Below are 20,974 nucleotides of genomic sequence, written 5' to 3' on the forward strand. Positions count from 1 at the left end.
GAAGCCGCGGCGCTCGCCCCGGAGCCGCCCTCGAGGCCGGCCCTGCACTTGGGCCTGGCACCCCTGCTAGGTCTCCACCCTTACCTAGGTCGCCTCTTCCCTTCCACCTTGGCCCTTCATCAATCCCTCTCTCCTGCAGTGCTTGCGCTCCAGGCCCGAAAGAAAAGGACCAAGGCCAAGAAGGACAAAGCCCAAAGGAAGTGAGTCTCGAACCCCGCCACCCCGTTCTTCTGGGTTTGCGTCTGGCCGCTGCGCTCTGGTTTTCTGTCCCGCTAGGGCGCCGGGGGTGGGCAGCCTGCGGCCCCAGCCACATGGCCTCTCCCATGTGGAGGGGTGCTGGTCGCCGAACGCCAGGCCTGGGTCTGGTCCTGGCTGCCCGAGGCCTGCAGGAAAGGGCTACCGGGGGGAGCAGAGCCCTCCTGGGACACGCCACGCCACGCCACGCCACGCGAGAGGAAGGCACCACCTTCTCCGCTCGGGGCTGCCTGTCCAGCACGGGTTGATCACGATCTGCCTATGGGTGAACTCAGGGCCATTTTCCAGACCTGCTTCCCAGCGCCTTCACTGGCCTCCCACGGCAGCCCCGGTGGCGCAGTGGCTAAAGCGCTGGGTTGCGATGCAAACGCACCAGGTTCTCTGGGGGAGACAGTGGTGGCCGCCTGCTTCCTAAAGGTTTCCAGCCTGCGACAGTTCTACGCCGAATGACTGGAGCGCACTGGGTGGTGGGGCGTGTGTGTGTGCTCCTTCAGTATTCCCTTCCCAGTGCCATAACTTGCCTCCAGCATCAGCACAGTAGGCCCGTCAGGAAATTCTTGAATGAATTTTCCGTGTTTACTTTGGGCTGTGCCAACGACACGCTCCTCTTGGAAGAGGGCTTGGCGCGCTCCCCAGGGTTAGTCAACTTCCTGAGCTCCTGAGCCTGGCGGTGTGCTTGCAGGCCCGTCCCAGTCCGCCCCTGCTACTCTCTGAACCGCCTGCTGAAGCGCAGGTGCGGCTCCCGAGCGGCCATCACCTATGTGAGGGGGAAGTTCTTGAGCTCACTACCACAACTGGCGATTCCGGCTTGGTGTAGCAAGTGCCACGTGCCTGGATTTATCAGCAGGATGCACAAGGGTGGTGCAACACTGTGGTGGGTAACACCGAGGTAGTCGGTCACAGCCTGCTAGAAGCACCCCAGACAAGGTTTTTGCTCGTGAGGCTTAGTTAAAAGAACTCTTGCTTGTGCTAATATTTGCACTGATGAGGTCTCGGAAAGCCGCTTTTAGATAATCTATACTCGGAAAGAAAAAGAATTGCCCGACTAATTCTGTTTAAAAAAATAATTTTATTGGGGGCTCTTAAAGCTCTTATAAACAATCCATACCAAAGACATTTGTACATCTGTTGCCATCATTGTTTACTAAACATTTTCTTTCTGTTTGAGCTCTTGCTATCAGCTACCCGCCCCCTTCCCCAACCCTCCCACCCTGGTGATCCTTTGATAAATTATAAATATTATTATTTTCATGTCTTAACACTGACCGCTGTCTCCCTTCACCCACGTTTCTGTTGTTGATTGTGGTTGCGTTATGTAGTTGATCCTTTTCCATCTCCTTGATGCCTTTGCGGCTTTCTTTGCATTTCCAGTTTTTGATGCACTCTAATTGTATCTGGGAAGGAGCCCTGGTGGCATAGAGAGTTGCACGTTGGGCTGCTCACCGCAAGGTCAGTAGTTTGAAACCACTAGCGGCTTTGTGGGAGAAAGATAAAGGCTTTTTGCTTCCATAACGATTTATAACCTTGGAAACCCACAGGGGCAGTTCTACTCTGCCCAAAAGGGCTGTTCTGGGTCAAAATGGACTCAACCACAGTTGTTTGGTTTGAATTCGTTATGTGATGATAAATGGTATTTCAAAGGCCTTCTGAGGTTACCCTAATGAATGACAATATCAGGGTGTGGATGTGTGTGTGTGTTCATTTGGATGATACCAAGTGTTTGGGAGCACACATAATTACTTTTATCTTTCAATGCAGTTAAAGTGGTACATGACCTCAACTCGTGCTCCATTTCTAGCATTTGTCTTATGAAATCTTTTGTTTTGTAATGTGTTTGCTGACTAGAGCATTGAAGTGTGAGTTTATTTTATATTTATATGAACACATTTACTTATGGTTATCCATGTAGAGTCAATTTTTAGCCCAGATTGGTTTCATGGGAAGAGCAAGGGGCGGGCTACCCAGGTTCTAGTATGAAGTGGGCATTTTAAGTTGTTTTTTTCCCCCCCTGTCCCTTAGTTTTGCTATTATGAAGCTGATAGGAATGTACTATAAAAAGTGACAGGGTACAGTCTTACCATTGCTGGTGCTTATTTTAGTGGAAAATATTTGCATTTACCTTGTATGACGGGTTTCATAGGTTAATGTATAACAGTACATAGACCAAAACCAAGTTCCCTGCTTTCAAGTCAATTCTGACTCATAACGAGCAACTCTGTAGGACAGGGTAAAACTGCCCCTATTAGTTTCAGAGGCCTTATGGGAGTGGAACACAACTCCACCCTGTGTTTCTCCTGCAGAGTGGCTGGTGGTTTAGAACTGTCCATCTGTGGTAAGCAGCCCAATGTGCAACCACTATGCCACCAGGGCTCTCCTGTGACAGAAAATAGCATCCTTGTTATTTTGTGCCTTTCCTCCTTTTTTGTGGTAAGAGGAAAGATAAATGGTGATATAGCTAGAAAGCAATTTTGGCCCCCTGATTTTATATATTTTAAAACCTGAGCCCAGATAACATGAAATCATGTACCTGGGAACTTGAAGCTGCCTATAGTAGAGGCATATCTGGAATCCAGAGCTCCTGCCTGCCAGCCTCGTGCTCTTGTGATTTTGTTTCCTTTGAGTTCTTTCACTGGGCCGAAATATTTTAAAGTTGTCTTATTTGAATAATTCCTCCATTTCAGTTTTTGAAACGCTTTTTAAAAAAAACTAACCTTAGCTTCCTGTACAGATTAGGAAACTGAGGTTTGCTAGGTTACTCATTTAGAAGCTTGTAAAGGATTCAACCCCAGATTAGGCATTCTGCAAAGCCCTGAGTACTAGCTGTTTCTCTCCAGTTGTTCATGCTTCGTGGTATGTCTGAGAACAGATAGAGTAGGGTTTGAGTGAAGAGGAAGAAGGATCTTGGGGGACTGGGGTGTTTGAGTACCATTTTGTGGCCCAGTGGCTTATGTCTGTGGAAGTACATAGTGCTTTAATCTTCCCTTTGTAGACTTGGTTTTCATTGTGTATACTGTAGTAACTGTGTGCTAGTATATCAGCTCCTAGAATTTAATCTATTTTTGAAATTGCTTTCAAGGAACATAATTTCAGACTGAATTTCATACCTGGTTTTATTACTTGGCTCAGGAAATTAGTGCGGGCAGTAATTTTCACTTTATTTGCAGTTAAAGAATCTTATGGGTTTAGTGTAAATTTGGTAGTAACCTTAATTTGTTTGAGCTGTGGAAATGCTTTTGCTCATTTCAACACTCAATTGATCTGTGGAATCAGAAGGGAGTTAATGGTTTCATTTCTTAATTTTTCCAAAATTATAAATTGGGGTTTGAGAAGGAAAATACTTAAAAATTTTCCAACATTTTTATGTAGAAGGGAGTAGAACATGTTAACTTGAAAGAAATTGACTCTTGATCAGTTCTATTAAGTACAGTATTTTTCCCCCCCCTACTAAATCTTAGAAATGGTTCCATGTTAGGCTGCATGAAGGAGTCTTATCCAGGATTCCATTAAACAATGGTGTAGTGGGTTATGCATTGGGCTAACTGAAAGGTCAGCAGTTCAAAACCACCAGCTACTCCTTGGAAAAGAGATGAGGCTTTTTACTCCTGTAGAGGTACAGTCTGGGAGTCCGCAGGGGCAGTTCTATCTACTCTGTCCTACAGGGTCGCTGTGTGTTGGAATCAACTTGATGTCAGTGAGTGCCATACTTTATTTTAATCCCTATTAAAAGCACATACATAAACAAACGACCTCAGGGACTTCAAATTTTTAATGCAAAGAGATCCATTATCTTTAATTCCATTTTCCCACAAACCTTTGATGTCCCCACATAGGTGGGGAAACTATAGCAAGTGTTGGGTTTTTCCCCCTACCTTGAGAATTTTGCCCTCTGATCTCCATGTTTTTCCTACCACTGATACTGATTTGAGAACTTATTTCATTTTTATCTTAACAGTTTTTAATTGAATTTAAGATGCTGTCAGTTTTAAAACACTACTTTATATACTAGTAAGAGAAGATATTACCAAACTGACGTGTTGTTTCCTGTAAGATGTGTCCTTACTTCAAAGATGTGAAATGGAATAGCATTGTGCACTAATTCGGCTGATGGTGTAGAATTTGTATTTTCATTGTCTTTTAAATTTTTTTATTATGGAAATTTCAAACAAGGGTGCAAATCATTTCTACTACCCCAAAGTCGGTCTTTAAGTGGTATTTGAACCTACATCAGGACAGTTATGTATGATCCCAATCTAATATTAGATTGTTATGGCATATAGTGTATCTGTGCAGAAAAAAACCATAAAATATTTTTAACATAATGCAATAATAGCAATAATGACGCTTTTGATGCTTGGCACAAAGTAGCACCTCTTTATTTTCAATTGAGATAAAATTAGCACATTCAAAGGTTGAAAAAATGGACCGGTTTTTAGTGTGTTCACAGAGTTGTATACTGTCACCACATTCTTGAGCCTAGAACGTTTTCCTTATCCCAGAAAGGAATCTGGCCATTCCCCATTTCCCTTCTTTCACCCCAGCTCTAGGCAACCGCTTTCTTTTATAGATTTGCCTAGTCTAGATGTTTCATAAGAGAGGGTTTCAAAAAGTTCATGGAAAAATAGAATGATCTCTCTCTCTTTTTTTTTTTTTTTCATCGACACACATAGAATGATCTTTTAAGTCAATTTTCCCATGAACTTTCTGGAGTCCCTTATATAAATAGAACCCACAATATATGGTCTTTTGTAGCTGGCATGTATTTTTATTGTGTGCCCCATTTGTGGCCAATTGGAGCTTCTTGATGATGGTGCCTGGACCTGTTTGAATCAACCTGAGGTGAATTTGTTAGCTTTTTTGCTCGGGGGTATGAGATAATACATTTCAGTTTCATCTTGTACACCTTGTTAGTACCTGACTAGGAAATTATGAGCCTTTTCTCCAAGAAGTCTGTGAGTGGGAAATGGCATTTTAAGACCACAATATGGACAAATGCGGTGCTTATTCTTACTGAGTCAATTATGTAGGCCTTTTCTGTTAATAGAGCTAAGAAATAAGTTGAACTTTTTCTTATAAAAATTGGTGAGGTCATGTTCATGCTTAAAGCTCAGATAGTAGGATCCAGGAATTTTTATTCATTTTCTTGATTTACATCTGTATCTCCTTTCTTCCATGCTGAAAACCGGTTATCACCAGCACCAGTGGGGGGTGGTTTGGTGCTGTCCTATCAGTTCCAACTCATAGCCACCCTATGTGCAGCAGAACAAAACACTGCCTGGTCCTGCTTCATTCCCACAGCTGTTCCATCGATGTAGCCAGTATGTCAATGTATCCTGCCAAAGGTCTTCCTCTTTTCTCGTGCCTTGCTCCTTTAGCAAGCGTGATGGTCCTTCACCAGGGACTGGTCTCCTGATATTATGTCTGTGTTAGGCCGGGTTGACTAGGAAACAAATCCAGTGACACTCATATATGTGTAAGAAAGAGCTTTCCACCAAGAAGTAATTATATATCAAGAACACATCCCAGCCCAGTACAGCTGAAGTCCCTAAGTCCGATAATGGTCCATAAGTCTCTCTTCAGACTCATGCAGTCACATGCAATTGTGCAGAATGCAGGGCGGGAGGGTAGGGGAGATAGAGAAAGAATGAACATGAGATGACATCTCACAGTGCTTGCCTCTAAGCAGCATTCTGGAGACATTTGTTTGTTCTTGGTACTTTCAATATTCTTTGCTAGCACCGTAATTCAAATGGATCGATTCTTCGGTCTTTATTCAATGTACAACTTTCACATGCACATGAGGTGATTGACAGTACCATGGCTTGGATCAGGTGTGTCTTAGTCTTCCAAGTCACATCCTTGCTTTTGATGACTTTAAAGTTGTCTTGTGCACCAGATTTACCCTTGCAATGTGTTGTTTGATCTCTTGATGACTGCTTCCATGAGTATTGATTGTGAATCCAAGCAAGACAAAATCTTTGACTTTTCCCCATTTATCGTAATGTTACTAACTGGTTCAATTGTGAGGATTTTGGTTTTCTTTACATTGGGTTGTAATCCATACTGAAGGGTGCAATCCTTCATCTTTATCAGCAAGGAGCTTCAAGTCCTTCTGACTTTAAACAAGCAAGGTTGTGTTATATGTATGTATATCTTCCCCCAATCTTGATGCCCATTCTTCTTTAAATAATCCAGCTTCTGTGATTATTTGCTTAGCATGCAGATTGAATAAGTATAGTGAGAGAATACAACCCTGACACACACCTTTCCTGATTTTAAACCCATATTCTAATCGTACGATTCCCTCTTGATCCACATACAGGTTCCACAGGAGTATAGTGTAGTGTTCTGGGATGCCCATTCTCAAAAGCTGGCCATAGTGCAGTGTGGCCCACAGTTAAGTGTCTTAGTGTAGTCAGTAAAACACAGGTGAATGTCATTCCGATATTCTCTGCTTTCAGCCAAGATTCAGCCAATGATATCCTTCTTACACATCCTCTTCTGAATCCATCCTGAACTTCTGGCAGATCCCTCTCAATATGGTTATTGTCAATATTATTGTGACATTATGGTTATTTGACACTAATGTAGTTATTTGTTTTCTGTTTCCCACTATATGCATCCAGTAGTGTCAGAATGACAATGCTAGAGCTTAACTAACAGCATGCTTTCTGATGAAAGGTTATAGATTTTTTGTTTATAAGGGTGTATTTTACTAGCAATGTAGAGTCATATTACTGTTTTATTTACTTTTAAACTTTATTGTGATTTAGGTGAAAGCTTACAGAGCAGACCATCAGTTTTACATTTAAAGGTTCATACACATTTGTTTCAACTCATCCACTGTAATCCCCTCAAAGTACCACCACTTAGACCTCTTCCTCCCTGTGTTTCTTATTTCTGTCCTTCCTTTTTTCCTTTTGTAATAGTTTTCCTTTTGTAAATGTAGTTCTTTTGATCTTAAATGGTTGATTATTCTAACATGGAGGTGAGTCAGATCCAGACCTGAAGAGTGACTACGAGCCATTGTCTTGGGAGTTCCACCAGTCTCTATCCAACCAATAAGCCTGGTATTCTTTTATGAATTGGGGTTTTATTTCACATTTTTTCCTGTTCTATCCAGGATCTTCTAATGTGATCCTTTGCAGAGCAGTTGGTAGTGGTGGGTGGGGCACCATCTCATTCTTGGTCTCATTGATGTTTGTGTGGCCCATTGGACTAATTGTTTATGTTTTTCACTTTTCATCATTCTTTCTCCTGGATGGGGAGAGAATACTACTTGCATATTAGATGGCTGTTCCACACAGGCTTTTAAGACTTAATTGCTAGTCACCTAAGTAGGATCTATAACGCTGTCTTTGTGGGCTATATTTTGCCAGTTGATCTTGGTGTGACCCCTGAGGGATTCTTGTAGACTCTTCAAGTGGTATGCATGCATGATTTCCTCACTGATTATGTCACCCCCTGGTTTCAGACTTGTTTAATTTTTCTTTCATTCGTATGTCATCTTTGGCTTGTTTTTCACAGAATTATTTGGGTCATCTGTTTGTAGCCTAAAATTAATATTGTATATAATTTTTATTGTGAATGATTTTTTATGTTGTGCTTTTTTTTGTTTTTAAATACATGCTTTATTTTTAAAATACTGTAAGATACCCTGAGTAAGACTGAAAAGAATGGTCAATAGTCAAATGTGTGGGGTGGGTCACTTCCTTCCAGCCTACACTAGAAATGGCTCTAGCATTTGCTTAGAGTCAGAGAGAAGGTAAGTCTGGAGCTACTAGGTCTTCAGGTTGGTTTTTTTTTTGTTTTTTTTTTTTTTTGAGAGAGAAATTAGATACCTGTGTTTTTATGTATTTGTAGCACATTTATTTATTTATTTCTAAGCCATTTTAAAGTTCAATGGGAACAGGAATAGGCTTGTATCCTGCAGTTTCTCTGCCTTCAGGGTGAGAGTTGGGCATTAATAGGCCTATTGCCACAAGCATTCTCTCCTAGAGATAAACACTGCCTTGTGGACGAGCCTTGTGATTCTCTGTGCCTCTTACTGGGGGGATGAATGTTAGGAATTTGAAGAAGACCCATATCAACTGTGAATGCTATAATAGCCTGTATTGCAACTAGTCAAACAAGAAATGGTTTCAGACGTCACATAATAATTTAAATAGACTTTTGTTCCTTTTCAGGAAGGTTGATAGCAAAATGTTTTCATTGAAGCCTAAATCAGCAGGCAGGAACAACAAGATAAATAAAAACCAAATTGTTCATTTGTACCAAGGTTTGCTTTTAGTTATATAGGTGAAGGTTAACTCTGGGTCTAATTTACTGCTTTCATATTGGTTAATACATTTCTTGGTTACTTAAATACCTGAACGTGTATTGATGGGTCTTTTAGGACAGCTTATCAAGAAGTTGCGGAGCCTTGGTATCTTAGTGGACTACACATTGAACTGCTAACCACAATGTTGGTGGTTTGAATCCACCAGCCACTCTTATCAGAGAAAGATGAGGCTATATACTATTGTAAAGATTTACAGCCTCAAACTCCTTCCCTGCCATATTGGGTCGTTATGAGTCAGAATTGACTCAGTTTCTGTGAGTATCAGCAAGTTTGAGAATGCTTACTACATTTTTTAAGGATTGTTATGAATTAAACAAGCATTAATGCCTCTAAGTTTGATTGTTGGTATCATGAGTCTTATGGCTAATCTTTAGATAACATTAGGTTCACTCATATTCTTTATTCTAAGTTTCTAGGCATAGTTAGCCAGGCTACCTTTTAATTTATTTTTTTAGAGCAGTTAAAAATTAAGCAGAAAGTACAGAGAGTTCCCAAATACTCCCGCTCTCTGCCTACCTTTCCCCCTATTTGGCGTCTTGCTTTGATATAGTACATTTGTTAGAATTGATGAACCAATATTGATGCATTATTATTAACTAAATAAAGCCCAGTTTACATTAAGGTTCATTCTTTGTGGTTCTATGGGTTTTCATAAATGTGTAATATATAAAAATCACCTACTAATTCTTCCCCTAGTTTCCTGGCAATCACTAATCTTTTAAAAGTGTCCCTATAGTTTTGCCCTTTGTGGAATGTTCTATAATTGGAATGATACAGTATGTAGCCTTTCCAGACGGTTTCCTTCACTTAGCAACATCCATTTAAGATTCCTCCACTTGTAGTTTAATAGCTCATTTCTTCTTTGTTGCTGAATACTATTTCATAGTATGGATGCACTGTAGTACTCTCAATGGACGGATATCTTATTGCTTCTAGTAAGCATTTGTGTGCATTTGCAGATCATACGGGGTTCCTGTTCTTTTGGACATGGTCTTTAAAAAATTTGTTTTTTGAATCCTAGGCTTGCTATGAGCTAGATTTGCTTTCCAGAACTCTAAACTCAATGACTATTTGATGGTACCAAATCTTAACCTTAGTTTAGGATTTCTGAGTTGAGAAGCTTATAACTGCTTAAGTATAATCTCAGGAATGAATGCATTGATTCTTCTCCATTCAGTGTTCAACTTTCATAGCCATGAGGCAATTGAAAATACCATGGCTTGGGTCAGGTGCACGTCAGTCCTCAAAGTAACCTCCTTGCTTTCTAGTGTTCTAAAGAAGTCTTGTACAGCAGATTTACCTAACGCACCTCCTGTTTTGATATCTTGGCTGCTGCTTCCATGAATGAGTATTGATTGTGGATTCAAGTAAGACAAAATCCTTGGCAACTTCAACCTTTTCTTCATTTATCATGGTTTTACCTATAGGCCCAGTTGTGACATGTATGAGGGGCTTCAAAACACTTGTGGGCAAGTGGGATGGAATGGTGGAATTCTTGCACAGACCCTTTGGAGCTCCCTTTTGTCTTCCCACAATACAGAAGCACTAATACGCTTTGCTGTTTTAACGTTTGCTGCTCACCAGCTAAACCTGAAAAACCAGATAGACAAATTAGGGCAATATTGTCACCTCCTGTTAGACTGTAAACTTGTTGTGGAGACAGGGTATCCTTTTTGCTCACAGTGCATAGAAAAGTGTCTGGCAGACATATGGGCACACAAAGTTCATTGAATGAATGAACAAACACTTGCTTGAAATTTTATATGTATGCACTGTACTAAAAGCACTGAATAAAGATAGCTTTCCAAGTTCTCTATCAGGTAGGTTAGATATTTCTTGCCTTAATTTCATGTGAGGCCACTGGGGCACAGAGTTCTAGAGCAGTTTATTCAAGGTCATATAGAGCTCTGGTAATCTATGGAGCCAGGCTCCTGACTCCTGAAATCTTGGCTGTAACTATGGCCTCTGCAGTGCCTTCTGCTTCTTTGCTTTCCAGTCCTGTTGTGTGCTACCACCTCTTGCCAAAGAAATCTGCCTTCATCAGGTTGCACTGCCTTCACATACAATACTTGATTAAAAACAATCAAAAAAGATGCTTCGTAATTAAGGCTCTTTATAATCTAGTTCCATTTTATGGGTGGGATGGTGGAGGTGCTGATGCAATGATAAAGATGAAAGAGAAATGTCTGGTCTGTATATCCCTGTTCAAGGTATTTGGGAAAGAGGTCCTGGTGGTACAGTGGCTAAGCATTTGGCTACGAACTGAAAGGTCTGTGGTTCAAACTCATGCACGAAAGATGTGGTCTACTTATATAAATGTTACAGACTGGACTACATGATGGGTGGGACCAGTTGTAGTCTGCTCTAGTAGAGGGTTACTGTGAGTTGGGACGGAGTCAACAGCAATGGGTTTGATACGCATTTGGGACATACCAGTGAACAAAATGAAGTCTGCCCTTATGACACGCGTATTCTGGGAGTATGGGGAGGAAGACCATTAACAAAGCTCAGGTGCTGAAGAAACAAAATGAAGCCAGGTAAAGGTAGCGAAGGACATTCAGCAGAGATTGCTGCTTTATCAGCGGCAGAGAGTCTCTGAAAAGACACTTTAATGCAAACCTCAGGAAGGAAGGTCTGTCCCAGTAGCTTGAGGACAGTGAAGGAGTTGAGTTGGATCTTAGAGGCCTTGTAGGCCATTGTGAAAAATCTGTTTGAGGTTGTCTGATATTTGTGCTTTATGGAAGATGGCCAGTTTTATGAAAAGCGTGAAAACCAAAACCATTGCTGTCAATTCTAACTCAGAAACCCTGCAAAGCAACGTAAAATTACTCAATAGAGTTTCAAGACTGTCATACAAAAGCAGGCTGCTGTATCTTTTTCTCATGGAGAGGCTGGTAAGTTTGAACTGCTCACTTTTTTGTTAGCGGTCAAGTGCTTAACCAGTTTCATGACCAGGGCTATCTTTGGGTAAACTTGATGCCTGGCCAAACCCAGGCCCCTAGGATTAGGCCCTCATTAACAGGATGCCATCTAGTGGCATTTTATCATAAACGAAGGCTGTGAACCTTCCTGAGACTAAGTAGGCCCCATGAAGTTTGTGTTGGCCAAACCAGTGCTCTAAATGTCTAAACTGTAAATGCCAGAAAGAGCCAGAGTTTCCGGCCTATTTGTTAGTATACTTTCCCAGAATGTTGTTGACTGTTATTACATTTGAATTTTTCCTTAGAGTTTGGAATCTGCTTTGGTTTTTAAAGAATACTATTTTGCTTTTCCAATTGCAAACAATTGTGCACTTAGGTATTAAATTGTTGAAACCTTTAGAAAGATTGTTGGAATCTTTCGGGGTAGATTCCTAAAAGTAGAATTCTTATTTTCAGGTTGTATCTTCAGACCTTTCAGATCATTGTGTGTAACAACAATCATTTTTAATCTTTTAAATTGCCTTTTCCTTATTCAATATTTTTATTTTGAAATAATTTTAAATCTACAGAAAAGTTTTAAAAATAGTAGCATGAGAACTCATAAATCCTTTTTCTTACATTCACTAATTGCTGGCATTTCTCCCATTCACTTTTCTTTCTGTGTCTTTAGTGAGGTATAGTTTGGGCAGAATATGTGTGTATCCATTTGAAATATTCAAATTTGATTGGTTTGGACAGATATATACAGCTGTGAAGCAAAAAAGTGTCATCATGCCCAGAAGTTCTCTTGTGCCACTTTGCAGTCCATCCTTCCCTGCCTCCTTGTACCTCCCTGCCTCCATGCCCCAGGCATGGACTAACCTGCTTTCTGATATTGCAGGTTAGTTCACATATGAACATGATGATATGGAATAGATAATTTGCATCTGGCTCCTTACCATAGCGTGCTTGTTTTGAGATTCACTCATGTTTGTTTGTCTGAGTAGACTTGCTCCTTTTTAGTGTTCCATAATATTTTAGTGTTTGGCTATATCACAGTTCATCACCTTTTGATCATCATCTGGATTGTTTCCAGACTTTGACCCTTATAAATAAGGCTGTCTGCATAGTAAATTTGTTGCTGAACCATTTGAAAGCTGTGTACAAAAGGATATGTCACCTAGATACTTTGGCATGCATCTTCGAAAAATAACATTTTCTTATAATGACCACAGTACCTGTATCACACCTAACATTATTATTATTAATTCAATAAAATCTAATATTCAAATCATATTTGAAATTTCCCAATTGTTCTTTATACTTTTTTAAAAATCCAGAATTCAATGTAGCTTCAAACATTTTTTTTTTAATCTCCTTTACCCGTTGGACTCCAAACTGTTCTGAGCTTTTTAGGACATGATATAAATGTAGAAATATCTTATAACCCTTCAACTTGAAGTTTCTACCTTTTTTCTGTATAGTAAATGTGCTGAACATTATGATGTATAAGTCTTTGTGTACACCTTAATTTTTAGTCTAAATATCTAGAAATCGAAAAGATAGGTGCTTATGGGTTTTGTGCTTATAGCCGAACTCTGGACATTCCTTATTTAGAATGCTTCAGATTAGCTTAGACTAGCTAGACCCAGGGCTTGTTAGGTAGGGAGCTGTCCATGACACTAGGATCTAAATGTCATGTGAGTAGATCTTCCTGCCTGCCTTTCTCCACTCTCGACAATAGTTGTGTTAGCTTTGTTTTCCTCCATTTTGACTTTCTGTTGCCATGTAGTAGCAATAACCACCTCTGACAGGTTCTTGGTCCTTATTGCTTAAGATTTCAGAAATAGAGCTTCTCCCAGCAGTAATATATATCATTACTTCTCAAAAGGAATTCGAATTCTCAGGAATTCTAGTTGATCTTGCTTCCGTTGTGTACTTGGCAGCTCTGTTGGGTTGTGGAGCAGCAGTTCCTGAAAGGAAGTGATGCCGAGGAGACAACAAGACTCCATGTAGGAGTGGCAATCCAAGCATTTCCCTCAACTTATTAAATGACTTGTATTTTAAAAGTATTGTTCTTATATCTAAAATGATGTGAATATTTCACGAGTAATTCTCACTGGAAAAATCTGATAATTTAGAATTATAATGTGATAATATGTGTAATATATATACAAAATATGAAGACGTCACCTTGTATTCTCTGTATTCCTGTGTAACAGTTCTTAGTGTGAGGGTTGTAATACTGGAGTCTTAAAAAAACTCACCTTGCTGTCGAAGGGATCAGGTATAAGGCATCATCAAAACAAAAAATCTTACCATAGTGAATGATGCGGGGAGTGCGGAGTGGAGACCCCCTTGCAGAGGGGCTTTGGGGAGGGGACGAGACAGTCAGGGTGCGAAGTAGCAACGATGAAAAATACAACTTTCCTCTAGTTCCTAAATGTTTACTCCCCACTCCCACTTTCATGATCCGAATTCTACCTTGCAAGTCTGGCTAGACCAGAGGATGTACACTGGTACATATAGGAACTGGAAATACAGGGAACCCAGGGCGGATGATCCCTACAGGACCAGTGGTGTGAGTGGCAATACTGGGAGGGTAGAGGGAGAGTGGGTTGGAAAGAGGGAACCGATTACAAGTATCTATATGTGACCGCCTCCCTGGGGGACGAACAACAGAAAAGTGGGTGAAGGCAGGCCAAGATATGACAAAATAATAATTTATAAGTTATCAAGGGCTTATGAGGGAGGGGGGAGTGGGGAAGGAGGGGGAAAATGAGGACCTAATGCCGGGGGCTTAAGTGGAGAGGAAATGTTTTGAGAATGATGAGGGCAATGAATGTACAAATTCGCTTTACACAATTGATGTATGTATGTATTGTGATAAGAGTTGTATGAGTCCCTAATAAAATGACTATAAAAAAAGGAAAAAAAACCTCACCTTGCTCCATGTGTGTATGTATACCAATCTACAAAACCAGAAAAAACCTCACTACCATTGAGTCGATTCGGACTCATAAAAATTGAGGGCAGGATAGAACTGTCCCCACTAGATCTCCAAGACTATAATTATTTTTACACAAAAGCCTCATCTCCCGAGTATTTGGTGGTTTCAGGCTGTGTGTAACCACTGCACCACTAGGGTTCCTGTCAATATACAAGGGGACTTCCACTTGAGGGATCGGAGGTGGGAAGAATAGAATTGAAAATTAGATGCTAGGATTTCTCCACAAACCTTTAGAAATCCTTCTGCCTGCCTTTTGTATTTAAGCTTAGTCTTGTCATCACATTTCCTTTGATTCCAATTTTCATGCTTCCCTCTTTTAATAGTCCTTGTTATTATCTCGTTTTTTAAACCAAACTGTTAATTACATCTACAAAGTTCCTTTTGTCATGCAGGTGGGGGGGGGGACGGGACATAGTTACAGGATCTAGAGATTAGGACTTGCCCAAATTGCCATTATTTTATCACAGCTGCTTGTATAGACCTAGTAATAATTCAGTGCCTTCGATGAGATATTTTATTTCTCACATATTAGTCTCAGACATCTTTGCTATCATTTGGGGACTTGAGTTCCCCCATTCCTTGAAGCGTTGTCCAAGTCCATTGGGTGGAGAAAGTGGCATACCTGCATATGTGCCTTAAGTCCCAGAACCTTAAATGACATTCCTCATTTCTACTTGAGGCCCCTGGTGAGAAGTTAGTCATAAACCTACATGTACTGCAAACTAGTCTGGCAGATGTATTAGATCTCTACCATTGGCTATATGGCTCTATGTATATAAAGAGCACTTTGTATTTTCTGGGTACTAAGTCTTTGTTAGGGAATCTTGGTGATGCAGTAGTTAAACAACCCGCTGCTAACTAAATCGTTGGAGCCTACTAGGCACTATGAGGGAGAAATATTTGGCAGTCTGCTTCCATGGAGAGAGCCTTGGAAATCCTGAGACAGTTTTACTCTTGTCACGTGGTCACTGTAGGAATCCTTTGTTAAGTCCTTCAGAAAAGGAGGATCAGAATCGTTGAACAACTCTGTAATCAATGCCTTTGAATTGGACGTATTGAATTGGCATATATTCTGAGTAAACTCAATAAAAGCATAATTGTATTACAAATATGGTCTTTCTGTCTTTCAAAAGATTGCTTATCTTTTTAATGTCTTAACTGTTTTGGCATACAAAACTTAGCATTTTCATGAGGCTTCTAGGTTTTAGGGTTAGATCCTCCATATATGTATGCATGATTCTTAATGTATGTTATGTATGTATGTTTGTAGGTATGTATTAAAACAGTCAATTTAATTTTGTTTATAGGTCAAGTTCCCACTCAGTACTCTTTTTGAAAATGTTTTGGCTAATTTTCCTTTCCAAAATTTAACAAATCATATTCTACTTGGTTTCCATTGAGATGTTATTGAATTTTAGATTATATTAGGGAGAATTGATGGACCCTTGTTGGCACTATGGTTGGGTGTTGGGCTGCTAACCCCTCTTCTAAGATGCTCAGTCCAAGTTCACCAGCTGCTCCAAAGGGACAAAGATGAGACTGTCTGTTCTCGTAAAGGTTTGTAGTCTTGGAAGTCCTGTGTAAGATGACTGTGAGTTGGAATTGGCGTGGTGACGTTGTTGTTGTCAGGGGTATTGGCCTCTTTACAGTTTTGATTCTATACCTATTATTTTTATGTTTGCTCTGTGTGTGTGTCTTTTCTGTATTTCATGCAAGGGTCCCTGGGTGGCAGAAATGGTTAATCTCTGGACTGTCACTCAGAAGGCCTTAGTCTGTGTTTGGAAGGAATGGGTACCAATGTATCCACATAAATACATTTCATTTAGATCAAGCTTATTGATTGCTCCATAAAAGAAACAGATTTAAATTAGCAGCTATAGAAAGTTTGTCGGAGATATGAATTTGATCACTATTTAAACCATGCCATACACCACCACTTTCCTAGTTTATTGTATGGTAACTGCATGATTACCTCAGACATTTTTGCAATAATTTAATGAGTGAGATTTTCCTCTTTGAACCTGAAAGCATTCACAGCCATTTTTTAAAATGAAATACTTGAGAGTATACATAAAAGTGTTTAAACAGTAGAGGTATAGCTATAGGCATGTAAATATATTTATAACGAAAGGGATAGAGGCCAATGTACATTTCCTCTTCATATTTATGTATTAACTATTACGATAGATGAATTTTGGGCCTCTACTCAAGTGCTCCCTTAACACAAGAATATTTTGTTTTAATAACTTGGCACCCTTTGATACTCACCTTCTCAACACGATCGCTGAAGACAAGATGGGTGCAGAAGCAAATGTGGTGAAGAGAGTGGATGGTATTCGGCTATCAAAAGATATAGCGTCTAGGGTCTTAAAGGCTTGAATGAAGTTAAACATGCAGCCATGGAAGAAACACACCAGCTTGTGTGATCATGAAGTGTCAACAGTATCAAAAAATGCAAAACAAACACATATTGACGTGAAAAAGAGGGGTTGGAGTGGAGACCCAAAGCCCACCTGTAAATAATTGGATACCCACCTCCCCCAAAGGGGTATAAGGAAGGGATGATTCAACCAAGGTGCAATGTAGCACCGACAAAACACACATGATTACTCTAATTCCTGAATGCTCCCCTCCCCCCACCCCCATAACCCAGTTCTACTTTACAAATCTGGCCAGACCATAGAACTCACATTGGTACAGGTAAGAGCTCTCGAAAGACACATGGAATTCAGGACAGATGAACCCCTCAGGAACAGTAGGAGTAGTGATATCATGAAGGGGGAGAAAGGGAATCCATCACAAGTTTTGATATATAGCTCCCCCCAAGGGAACGAATAACAGATATGTGGGTGAAGGGAGACAATGGACAGTGCAAGATGTGAAATAAGAACAATATATAATGAAGGATTCGCGAGGGTGGGGGAAGGAGGGGGAAAAAGGAGCTTATACCAATGACTCATGTAGAAAATGTTTTGGAAATGATGGCAATATATGTACAAATATGCTTGATACAGTCAATGTATGGAGTGTTATAAGAGCTGTAAAAACCTCCAGTAAATGATTTTGGGGAAGAAATGTATAAACAGTATTATGAAAACACTTAAGCAGTTCTCACCCAGCTTAAAAACTGAAATACCATATATGCAATGTTGAATGTGTACTCCCCTTCATCATATCCCTATAGTTCCTCTGAAGAATGAATCGTTATGCTGAATTTGTCTTGTTCCTTTTTATATATTGACTATCCCAAAACAGCAGATAAAATGTTACCTGTTTTAAAATTTGCTTTACGTGGAATGCTCTGTACATGCATCTTGTAATTTTCATTCTATTTTACTATAGTTGTGAGATTTCACACTGATGCATAGATCCCATTCATTTTCACTGTTGTATGTTTGATTCATCAGAATATCATAAGTGCTTAGTCACTCTCCTATAGAAAGATTTGGTGTTTCCAGCCCTTGTTTCTCACAGACAATGCTGCTATGAGCTTGACTACATATGATACAGCTTTTGGAGCATTCAGAGGTGCATGAGCCCCAAAGCAGGAGTAACCCAAATGTCTATTGTAGCAGTTGTGGAATGGACAAACAACTAGGTATAGCAATGCAATGGAATATTATACAGCGTTAATCATGAATTTCGATTGTTGCATTCTACAGTATAGACAGGTTTCGGTAACATTGTGCTTAAACAAGTCAGTCACAAAAGACCATATATTGTGATTTGTATTTATATAAACTATCCAGAGTAGGCAATTCATAGAAATAGAAGGTTGATAAGTAGTTTCCAGGGACTAGAAGAAGAAAGGGGATACTGGCATGTGACTGCTAATGAATTTGGGCTTTTTTTTGTGGGACTTGGATAGGGGTGGAGGTATGAAAAAACTTCTATCATGATGAGACTGTAACTCTGAATAATATACTAGAATCATTGGATTATATAATTGTATTAAGTAAATTTAAGTGTATACACTGAGTGTTAAATTATCTCTCAACTAAGACTTTTAAAAAGGCTCTTAGGTCAGTGTCTTTAAAAATGCAACCAGGTCATAAAGCCAAGTTAGTGAAATTTTCTTAAGAAAAGAAAGTAAAGGAAGGGAGGTGGCTCCCATGGTTGACTCATGCAATGTTTAATTGAAAATTCGAATAGCATATGCTTTGTGGTGATTATGACATTACAGCCACTGCCCACAAGAGATTTTTATTTAAATACTTTCATTTTACTGTTTGTTTCAGAGATCTAGGTAAGTAAACATCATTAAGAATGAGGATTGCACCAGTAATGGAATCTGAGTTGAGAAAGCCCTTTGAGATAAGAGGAAGCAGTGGGTGCTTAACTCATGAGGCTTTTATCAACTCTATGTTAACCTTCCAGAATGTCCATGTCAAGTTCAACTTGAAAGTTAGAAGAGCAAAACTGTGAAGCTTCTCCACCTCTGTCTCCCTTCAGGATGTTTGCCTTTGTTCTGTTTTGCAGTTTAGCTGAGTATATGACTCTTTCTTACAGTACTAGTGTTTTCTATCAGGTTTCAAAGAAATTTGATTCTTTTGAAAGCAAACCATTAATAAGTTGACAAATTCAGTTTATAATGGAGGATTTACAGACATACTGGGTTAAATTTTAGATACTTAGAGATGAAATATCCATATCTATATACGTTGTTGTGAGCTTAAAGGCATAAACAATTTTAGGACTCTTGTTTTAGGGAGAGTGAGATTTAGTTTTCAATATTAGCTGAAAATTAATATGTTTCCTCAGATTTCTCTTGTTTTTTATTCAAGAGCAAAAACGTGTGGAAAATTTAAAATATGGTAGAAATGTAAAAGATAAAATATTGGGAAGATAAATCTAGGAAGTAGAGCAAAAAAACACTAAAGAGAAAATGAGAAAAAGAAAATTAATGAAGCAGGCAAGAGAAACCAATGTCTGGGCGGGAGTGTAGACCAAAAAAATCTCTTTTAACAGTTTTATTGGCATATAATTCACATCCTATACAATTCAGTGGTTTAACTATAGTAGAAAGGGTTGTGCAACCACCAGCACAGTCGGTGTTAGAACATTTTCTTCATTCTTGTGCCCATTATAATTAACTCCCCATTACCCTCCAACCCCCCAGGAACGATTCATCTAGTTACAGAGTAGACAAAATTAAGGGGAAATAATTTCATTGAAGAGCAGAAAATTTCCCACAAGTTATTCTAGTTACTTTGGTCTGCAAAGACAAAGTACTTTTAGCAAGATGGATTTTTTAAAACTCACTGAGAATTTTTTTTTTTTTTAAGAAAAAAACACTATGTTTCCTTTCAGCGTGTTTTTCTTCAGCTTCTAATTCTTACATAGGCTTTGGGACGAGGTTGTGGGTCTAAGTTGGAATGGGGGAGTTCGGTTCTTCTGGGCTCCTCATGACAGCTTTCTGACCAGCTTGCTGTGAATGGCACAACTCAAATAATGTAGCTTTGCATACAGCGTGGGAAGCACATACGCTTTGAAGACATGATGGAACTATCACTGATGCCTGTGGCCTCTACTGTTTTCTTATTATGAACTTCTTAATGGCCTTGTCATTGGAATTCTTATTATCCAATTTAATTGTAAAAGACAACAGCATTAGCTGTAAATTTGAAATTAGATTATCTTTTAGGGATCTTAATTTCACATTTGCGGAAGTTGTCCATTCAGTGATGATGTTGCTGACATCAGTGGTTCAAATCCACCAGGTGGTCTGAGAGAAAAAGATGAGGTTGTCTGCTTCCATAAATTATTAATAGTCATTCAGACACATTATTTCTATTAGGGAAAGTGGACCAGGTAATTCCGCAATAAATATATTCCCCAGAGACTTGTTTTTTCTCAGAATGAACATGTTGGCTCATAAGGTTTTATAATTACTTTTGTATATTATTTGTTACCATTGAGTCATATAAAGAAGGAAACTGCCTGATCCCGCATGACCTTCGTGATCATTGGCTTGAGCCTATTTTTGTGGTTTTATGTCAGACCATCTCGACAATTTCCCTGGTTTTCATTGACGTTAGGAAGTTGCATACGTGTATACCCCTGGAGTGAAAAATCATACAAAGAATTGAAGCAGGTTAGAGTGGCCACTTAAAATTTAAATCTAAATAATTAAATTCACTACGGAATGTCTTAACCCAGTGATACTATGTAACTGGTTTGGTGATGTATTTTTCTCCTGTTAAATTGAATCTTTAGAAGAAACAATTTGATGAAAAGGTAAATAAACATCGAAGATACAGAATGTAAAATTCCTTTTCTGCAACTACTGAGAGGCATGCTGTGGACCCTGCTTTTCTGCTTATATCTCTGTATAAGGTAGACAGCTAGTAAGTGTCCAAGCCTGAATACAAACCCAGGACTTTCTGCCCCTTGAACTGCTCCATGTACCAAAAAGTATGATATAGTTAATTGGTGACACGGAGAAAGGAATCACTAAATTAGTAAATATTG

The 20,974-nt window shown here is 39.5% G+C and overlaps 1 protein-coding gene across 2 annotated transcripts in view; it reads left to right on the forward strand.

Annotated features, from left to right (window-relative positions):
• Positions 1 to 20,974, forward strand: part of SRPK1 (SRSF protein kinase 1) — a 63,645-nt gene that overhangs the window by 502 nt on the left and 42,169 nt on the right. For both annotated transcript variants that reach the window (XM_004710731.3, XM_045294850.1), the window contains exon 2: positions 140 to 200. In XM_004710731.3, coding sequence (XP_004710788.1) covers positions 140 to 200 — 61 coding nt within the window. The remainder of the gene's footprint in view (positions 1 to 139; positions 201 to 20,974) is intronic.

The sequence above is a fragment of the Echinops telfairi genome, unplaced genomic scaffold (genome assembly GCF_000313985.2).
Source record: "Echinops telfairi isolate 266 unplaced genomic scaffold, ASM31398v2 ScPeMD7_3533;HRSCAF=4204_1, whole genome shotgun sequence".
Classification (NCBI taxonomy): Eukaryota; Metazoa; Chordata; class Mammalia; order Afrosoricida; family Tenrecidae; genus Echinops; species Echinops telfairi.